Genomic DNA, 9460 nt, shown 5'->3' with positions numbered 1-9460 from the left:
GTATGCAAAGTTTTCTAAGTGCGAGTTCTGGCTACGAAAGGTGTCCTTTCTTGGGCATGTGGTGTTGAGGTACGGGGTTTCAGTAGATCCAACTAAGATTGAGGTCATTACAAATTGGCCCCACCCTACAATGGTCAGCAAGGTGCGCAGTTTCCTGGGGTTGGTTGGGTACTATCGTAGGTTTGTAGAGAACTTCTCTAGCATGGCCACACCATTGACTCAGCTAACCCAGAAGGGAGCTTCATTTGTTTGGAGCAAAGCTTGTGAGGATAGTTTTCAGGACCTCAAGCAAAGGTTGGTTTCAGCACCGATTCTCACAGTACTAGAGGGCTCCGGGAATTTCGTGATCTACAGTTATGCTTCTAAGAAGGGTTTGGGTTATGTGCTTATGAACATGGTAGAGTGGTCGTCTATGCCCCCCGTCAATTGAAAAACCATGAGTAAAACTATCCTACTCACGACTTGGAACTGGCAGCGGTGGTGTTTGCCCTGAAGATATAGAGGCACTACTTGTATGGGGAAAAGATCCAAGTTTTCATCGACCACAAGAGTCTGAAATACCCAGAAAGAGTTAAACATGAGGCAACACAGGTGGCTCGAGTTAGTAAAGGATTACGACTGCGAGATCCTCTACCACCCAGGTAAGGCGAATGTGGTAGTCGATGCCCTTATTCAGCCGCCTTGATCACTAAGCAGGTTCAGTTGTATAAGAATCTGGAGCGAGCAGAGATTGCGGTGGCAGTGGGTAAGTCACTTCACAGCTAGCTCAGATGACAATATGACCAACCTTGAGGCAGAGGATTATTGTTGCAAAGCAGGGTAATTCGGACCTGGTTCAGAAATGTCATCAGGTAGGGTCGGGCCAGGCCAGTAATTTTCTGTGTCGGTGGACCAAGGCCTTCTGTATCGAAGACGGTTATGCGTTCTGGCAGATGATGGCCTAAAGGGGGAATTGTTGACAGTAGCTCACAACTCTCCATTCTCAATGCACCCAGGTAGTACTAAAATATACCAAGATTTGAAGCGGTATTACTTGTGGCTCAATATGAAAAGGGAGATAGCCGACTATGTCAGCAAATGATTAGCCTGTCAACAGGTGAAGGCCCCAAGGCAGAAGATAGCAGGCTTGCTACAGCCATTGGATGTGCCAGAATGGAAATGGGAGAACGTGGCTATGGATTTCATTACGGGTTTACCTTGGACAGCGAAGGGCTTCTCAGTGATTTGGGTTTTTATAGACGGGCTCACCAAGATGGTGCATTTTATTCCAAGGAAGCCCACGTATACGGTGAGTAAATGGGCTCGGCTATATATGAAGGAGATAGTAAGATTGCATGGTGTGCCAGTGTCAATTGTGTCCGACAGGGACCCTCGTTTTATCTCCAGCTTTTGGAAGAGCCTCCAGGCAGCATTGGGGATGCAATTAAACTTCAGTAATGCCTTCTAACCCCATATGGATGGGCAAACAGAACGCTTGAATCAGACGTTGGAAGACATGTTGCGCATTGTGCGTTGGAGTTCTCAGGGAGTTGGGACTCTCATTTGCATTTGGCAAAGTTTGCTTATAATAATAGCTATCAGGCTACCATTAGCATGTCACAATTTGAAGCTCTTTACAGTAGAGGTTGAAGGTCTTCTGTTTGTTGGGGTGAGATTGGGGAGAGGAAATTGATGGGAACTAAGTTAATGGAGTTGACAAATGAAGCCATGCAGAAGATCAGGGCTTGAATGGTAGCAGCACAAAGTAGACAGAAAAGTTACACTGATGTTAGGTGTAAAGATCTTGAGTTCGAGGCAGGTGACAAAGTGTTCCTGAAAGTGGCACCAATGAAGGGTGTCCTGAGATTCGGAAAGAAGGGTAAGCTAAGTCCGCATTTTGTAGGGCCATTCGAGATCTTTGAGCGAGTCGGCCTTGTGGCTTACTATTTGGCTTTTCCATCGTCTCTCTCCGCGGTCCATAATGTTTTTCATGTCTCCATGTTGAGAAAGTATTTAACGGACCCGTCTCATGTGGTGGACTTTGATCCCTCGCAGCTGAATGAAAATTTAAGCTATGAAGAGAAGCCTACGCAAATTGTGGCCAGAGAGGTGAAAGTTTTGCGCAACAGGGAGGTGGCACTGGTGAAGGTTCTGTGGCAGAATCATCAGTTTGAGGAAGTAACTTGTGAGCGAGAGGACGAAATGAGAACACTGCATCCAGAGCTCTTCCAGGACTAGAACTTCCGAGGATGAAAGTTTCTTAAGGAGGGAAGGATGTAATGCTCCAAATTTTGGTAAAATTTTGTTTAAATTGGAGTTTGTTTTGGTTGAGATTTTGTTTTCCTTAGAATCTAGTTGAGTTTTTACTTTCTTTTTTTGGAAATTAATAAAGTTAGGGGAGTTATGGTTAAAAGAAATAAATTGTATATATTTATATATAATTACTTAGGGTTATTGGAAAGTGTGCCAGAGGAAAAAGAAAGAGAGAAGAAACCCTTCCCCATGTTCCAGCCGTGCGACGCCATCCCCTCCTCCCTTTTTCGATTCCGTTCGTGCCACTGTGAAGCTCGGCCACAGGCAACTTGCAGCTGCGCCTCCCCACCGCCCGACGTCCACCGCACATCAGATCTCTCCCTCCCCCTCAATTCTATGTGTTCATCACAAGTCCCAACCGCACGTCTAGCCGGCCGTCCGCGCAGGTCAGCGCTGCTCGACTCTAACTCCAATCAATTACGTCGCACACCGACGCCTCCCTAGCCGCGCCTTTTCAAGTTCGTCAGCCGTTTGCCTAACCCAAGCGTCGTTCACCAGTTCTGATGTGGATAGTTTCGATTGTCGTCGGATTATTGTTGGTTCTTTTTTATTCTTCTGTTTGGGGTAAGTTTCGGGTTCTTTTGGTAGGCTCATTGTCATTGGTTTTATTGGGCCACAGATATTTTTTACCTATGAAATTTTTGGCTGTTGATTTCAGAATCTAGTAATGGTGAAGGAAGTTGCCAAGCAGAGTGAAGGTTCGTTTGGAATAGTTCAGTACCTTTGGGTAAGTGGATGCAGTTTCACTGGATTTTCCAGGGGTGTTATGCTGTTATGTTTTGTTTCAAACCATTGACACTATTGTGTGGGCAAGTTGGATAGCTTTTTTTTAAGTGTTGGGAGTTCGCTTCGAGTGGCAAGTTTTCGTGGCCGTCGTGCTTGAATTGAACTTCCTGGTTGTGTAAAAAACATAGGTAAGTGATTTACTACTGATTCGCTCTCGAACCCAAGCATGTATTACGTATTGGTCCCTACATTGTATGAGATGTCTCGATATGCCTATTGGTCAGTTGAAAATTTTGGTAACTTACGCTTATGTCGTGGAATGTTGATGTTATGTGTTGTGATTTTGTTTGGCGTATCGATGAATTGTGAACTGTTATATGATCTTAGCATGATTTAAGACCTCGATTGTATGCTTATGACTTTATGAGATTACAGTGATTGTTGGCACTTCTATTGGGCTATGCACATCACATGTTGTGAGCCTTCGGGCCCACACCTTATGCTTATGTATGGTGTCCTCTTGGGACCACCACTTATGTTTATGTTTGTGCCCTTCGAGGTCACTACTTATGAAAGCGTGCCTTCGTGTTCGCCCCTTACGCTTATGCCTATGCCTATGCCTATGCCTACTCCTATGATGCCCTTATGCACTTCTGTCCCTATGGAAAGGCTAACAGATCACTGAGTGGGCCCAGTAGTGGGTCGCTTACTGAGTATACTTTTATACTCATCATTTTCCTTTCATATTTTTTTTCAGGTAAGGGTAAAGATAGACCGGTGCATGACAAGAGAGATCCGTGACCTGGCCATTTGGACGGATTATTGCTTTCGCACTTAGGTTTCAAGTACTAGTGCCTGGTTTAGGAGTCAGACATTTTAAAGTCTTATGAAATATTCCTTGATTTATTTAACTATTATTTATTTTAAAGAATGGCTAGGGGTACCCCAAATTGTGTTTTTTTTTTTTTTAGGTTTTCTCTTCTTTGCTTATTTCAGCATTATTTAATTAAATAAAAATTTTTATCTCTTTTATTTAATTACTCTTTGAGAAAATTTATTTCCAAGCCTATGCATGCATAAAGTAGTGTCCTAGAAACATACTAGAAATTTGAGTCATTACACTCCCAAATCTTTCATTTGGAATTGGCCGGCTAGCCACTTCTTAATGTCAGTCAGAAAACCAACATCATTCCTAATGAGTAGGATATCATCCACATACAGTACCAAGAAAGCTATGAGTTGTTGATGATTTTCTTGTAAACACAAGGCTCATCAACATTTTGATCAAAGTCAAATGACTTGATTGCACTGTCAAATCTAATGTTCCACGATCTAGATGCTTGTTTCAACCCATAAATGGACTTATTAAGCTTGCAAGCTCTTTGCTTTTGATCTGGAACAACAAACCCCTCTTGTAGAGCCATGTAGATGGTCTCCTCAAGATTACCATTCAGAAAGGCAGTCTTGACGTCCATTTTCCATATCTCATAATCATAAAATGTGGCTATGGACATGAGCATCCTGATAGATTTGAGCATGACAACAGGTGAGAGAGTTTCCTTATAGTCCACTCCTTCGACCTGGGTATAACCCTTTGCCACGAGTCTAGCCTTAAAGGTTTACACCATTCCATCTACACCACGCTTTCACTTGTAGATCCATTTACACCCTATAGGTTTTACCCCATCAAGCTGATCCACAAGCTCCCAGACTTGATTGAAGTACATAGACTCCATCTTCTGGTTCATAGCTTAAACCACTCATCTGTGTCAACATCCTCCATTGCTTGCTTAAAAGATAATGGATCCTCGACCCCATCATTAAAAATGATGTCTTGAGCTTTAGTCAAACCCATGTAGCATTCTGTGGGTTCATAACCCTCCCAATACGACGAGGCAGTCTCAACTCTTAAAATGGTTGACTAGATGTACCGACATCAACAACTCTTGTTGATCTATTGGTCTGTTCAACAACCCTTGTTGAAATCTCATGTAAAACAAGCTTGCTTCATCGTTTATGATCCCTGATGTGGTCTTTTTCCAAGAAGATATATTGACACAGACACTTTATTCTCACTCGGATCATAGAAGTATCCACCCCTCGTTTCCTTAGGGTAACCTACAAGCACGTGGGTCGAACATCTGTAAATCCTGAAGTGGCGTAAACTACCTTTACGGCCTTTCCACAGCTCAAAAGGTTTTTCAGAAGCACTTTTTAAGGGAACGTTGTTCAAAATGTAACATGCAGTCTCCACTGCAAATCCCTAAAATTGTTGGATTTTATGTCCTAAAACTCGTAGTTTGTAATACCATATTCTTGTTCAATAAAGCTGTTATTGAAAATCTTTAGTAAATTTAAATTCTATATTCATGAATCCAATAAACTAAGGATCCAAGGCTATTAACTTTAAGTTTGAACTTTATGTAGTGACATAAATGTGGATCAAGTTCAAATATATATAGCCAAAATGGTCTTAGTACATGAATAAGGTTAGACGCCTTATTCTGGGGACACTATAGATGTGGCCCATTTTGTAGTTAGTACAAACGATGTGATCCTAAACCATTCACGTGGAGACATGAAAATGAGGGCATCCTATTTAAAGAGTTTACATAAGACTGAACCATAAAATAGTAATGTATAAAACTGACTATTTCGTTAATTGATGACCTAGGTAACTTAATCTTAATCCTGAGCTAACTATGAACTCCTGTTTACTCAGAATTATCCTTAGATCTGCATAGGTGAGGGCAACTCATTATGCTCCCAATAAGGCTCCCATTTTAGGGGTAAGATCAGGTGGATAGCTGGGAACATAGGGTGCAAGATGAAATTCACTCCTACCCGTTATAAGGATAGTAGATAGGTTGTTCCCTTTAGTACTGAATCTAGGTCTTGAACAAGGGGCTCCACCCTCTCATTGGCCCGAGAGGGGTTCGGTTTATAGGTTGGACCTTAAACAAATTGTTCATTAGACGATCAGTGGAACTTAAGGAATAAGATGTAGTTTCGGGGGTAAAACGGACACAAATATATCTATAGTGAGGGGAGTGCAACTACAAGACTATAGTGGAATGACCTGTTAGTTAACGAATGTTGATTAGATCCGTCTAAAGAGTTTAGCCAGTTAATCTTGGATCGTTGGAGCCCATGATCTATAGGTCCATTAGGTTCCCCTACTAGCTCATATGAAATAAACTTAGAACAGAATAATAGAATAATTCGAATTGTTCAAATTAGATGAAGAGAGAGAAACCGACAAGTATATGTGATATAGTGGTCGGTTTTTTCTATTTAGAGATACAGTTTTAATATTTAAATGTGATTTCATTATCAAGAATATGAATACGTTCATATTCGGAAGCTCGAAAATAATAGAAATGATCAAAGATGTAAAAAGTCAAAGAATTGACTTTTGACTTTGAAAAGTCAAACTTTGACCGACCTTATATTCAAATGTGATTTGAATTTTGAGAAAATTAATGCGGATTTATGCTTGGGAGGTCAAAATTAGTCAACACGAAAAAAATCATAAAAAGTCAAAATGTTGACTTTTTGGTCAAAGTTTGACTTTAACCAAATGACTATTTTGCCCTTTGACTAAAGTTAGTGGGAAAATCAAAAATTTTGTTGGATAATTCCACTAACAAAATAGTGGGCTAGGTGTTGGCTTATAGTGGAGATATTAAACCCACTAAGATAGTGGATTCTAGGTGTTGGGATTTTATGAAGTTATTTCATGCAATTTTGAATGGCCCTTTTCTATAAATATAGGCTTGTGTTTTTGGATTAAAAACTTTTGGATTTTTGCCAAAATAGTTTTCTAAAATTGGGCTAAAAAGAAAAACCCAAACCCGACCAAAAATCCCTTCTTCTATTTCCATCTTTTTTCTCTCTCAGGTTCTTCTTCCATCAGGTCACACAACCCAGTTTTGAGTCTAGAGAATAGTAGGTTGGCTCTAGTGGTGGTCCGTGTGTTCGGGTGGAGATAGACGAGTTTCGGAAGCTTCAAAGGTATTATTTCAAAATAACCCAAATTAATTCTTTTAGGGTTGCATGTCGACTTTTTCATCAAAAACGAGTTTGGAAGATGAGCATAACTCATCATAGACCGAACCATGTCCAATAGGGTTCTGTTTCTCCTTTCGGATACATCATTCTACTAAGGTGTACCTAGGATCGAGAGTTGGGACGTGATTCCATGTCCTATCATATAGTTTTGGAAGTCGAGGTCTATATACTCTCCACCACGATCAGATCATAGTTTTTTTATCTTCTTACCTAACAAGTTTTTAACTTCAGCCTTATACTCCTTGAACTTGTCAAGGACTTCAGACTTACATTGCATTAGGTATAGATACCCGTACCTTGAATAATCATCTATGAAAGAAATGAAATATTCATACCCATCTCAAGCTCTAACACTCATCGGACCACAAAGGTCTGAATGTATAAGCTCCAAGGTTTCCTTGGCTCTGTAACCTTTTCCAATAAAAGGTCGTTTGGTTATCTTAACTTCAAGGCATGATTCACACACCGGCAAGGAGTTTTCTTTTAAACTCTTTAGAAGTCCACATTTCACCAACTGCTCAATCCTATTCGAGTTGATGTGACCTAACCTTAGATGCCAAAGATGGGTGTTTTCCTTAGGAGAAACCTTTGGTCTTTTTGCAGTTGTTGTCATACTAAATATTTCAGTATTAAGCAAGGCTTTTATGACTAACGACCTTAGTACATATAAGTTATTTTCCATTGAACCAAAACCAATCTTATACCATTCTTGAAAATATACACTTTACTCTCAGAAAAGAAGACGGTATAGCCTTGTTCAATGAGACAAGAAACCGAGATTAAGTTTCTCTTGATATGAGGAACTCCAAAAACATTATCCAGTAACAGATAACGTTTCTTGTCCAAAAATTGTTGGGATTGGCATCCTAATTCTCTCGAAGTCTCGTAGTTTGTAAACTGTACACATTTTTATGAGTAAAATAAGAGTTATTTTATTTGGCATTTACTCATATCCAATAAACAAAGCTCCTTGGTTATCTTATGTGAACTTAAGCATGTATATGTGATATACAAGTGGATCATGACTTAAGTGATAACTTATATAGGTCTGTAGTATAAGGATTAAAGAGGGATACCTGATCCTGATGACACTACAGATACGGCCTGTTTTGTAGAGGTTTGAAAGTGTTGTGAACTACTACAAATGGTAGATCTTAACCATTCATGTGGAGACATGCAAGCGAGGGCATCCTATACAAAGAGTTTGTATAAGACTGGACCCAGACAAGATGTTGCATGTCCTGTAGATCCAGACTCTCCAGGTGACCCTTAAACACTTTAGCCATGAGAGCCTTTGTAAATGGATCGGTAACGTTGTGCTCCGACGCAATCTTCGTGACTATCACATCATCGCTATGCACAATCTCCCTGATCAAGTGGTATTTTTGTTCCATATGTTTGCCTCTACATGACTCTGAGGTTCCTTTGAATTTACCATAGTCCCGCTATTATCACAATAGAGAGTGATCGACAAATCCATATTTGGAATAACTTCCAAATCTGTAAGGAATTTCCTCAGCCAAACAGCTTTCTTAGTTGCTTCACAAGCGGCTACATATTAGGCTTCTATAATGGAGTCCGCGATGCATCCTTGCTTGATGCTTTGTCGTACTGCTATGGTTGGCAACGGGACCAGGGTGAGGCGAGGGGGTATCCCCCGTCCCCGGCCCCGTAGGGGAAATTTTCCCCCATCCCCGCCTCTATCCCCGCTATTTGAAGGCAGGGACGGGGGCAGGGATTCCCTATCGGGGAAATGGGGTCCTTGCGGCGCCTCATTCGTGGCAAACTTCAACAAAGGGGAGGGATGAGTGAGAGGAGAGGGATGAGCGAGAGCGATGTAGAGAGTGAGAGGGGAGGGAAGTTTTGTTGCAAATTGCAGAAAGCGAAAGGGGACTGGGGAGGGGATAAAAAAAAATATATATATATATATATAATCGAGGTAAAGGTCGGGGTCGGGGCAAGAATATTGTCCCCATCCTCGAATGGGGCCCCAAATAAATTCCCCGATTTGACCCCATCCCTGGTCAAACTGGGGAATCCCCACGAGGACCCGCCCCGTTGGGTTTTTTTGCCAACCCTAGCACTACAGCCCCTCCATTTAAAGTGAACACTGACTCTAATGTCGATTTGTGAGAATCTCTATCAATCTGAAAGTCAGAGTCTGTTTATCCTATAAGGATCAGATCGTTATCTCCATACACGTGCATGTAGTCCCTCGTTCTCCAAAGATACTAGGGTCGTCTTAACCGCAGTCCAGTGATCTAATCCTGGATTGGACTGATAACGACTAACAATCCCTACTGCATAGCAAATGTCAGGTCTAGTACACAATATTGCATACATTAAGCTTCCAACAGCTGAAGCATAGAGA

The 9460-nt window shown here is 41.2% G+C and overlaps 1 protein-coding gene across 1 annotated transcript; it reads left to right on the top strand.

Annotated features, from left to right (window-relative positions):
* The first annotated feature begins 1728 nt into the window (after positions 1 to 1728).
* LOC150036583 (uncharacterized) lies at positions 1729 to 2217 on the top strand. Its single transcript, XM_090313177.1, has one exon. It carries the CDS (start codon positions 1729 to 1731, stop codon positions 2215 to 2217), a length of 489 nt encoding a protein of 162 aa, XP_090169303.1.
* The last annotated feature ends 7243 nt before the right edge of the window (positions 2218 to 9460 follow it).

The sequence above is a fragment of the Benincasa hispida genome, chromosome 4 (assembly GCF_027475165.1).
Source record: "Benincasa hispida cultivar pf3 chromosome 4, pf3_genome.v1.1, whole genome shotgun sequence".
Lineage (NCBI taxonomy): Eukaryota > Viridiplantae > Streptophyta > Magnoliopsida > Cucurbitales > Cucurbitaceae > Benincasa > Benincasa hispida.
Note: the sequence above shows the minus strand (reverse complement) of the source record. Positions and strands in the feature narration are given on the sequence as shown.

Excerpts from the sequence above, each read along its gene's own strand:
- LOC150036583 (XM_090313177.1), top strand. The coding sequence starts at position 1,729 with ATGGTAGCAGCACAAAGTAGACAGAAAAGTTACACTGATGTTAGGTGT.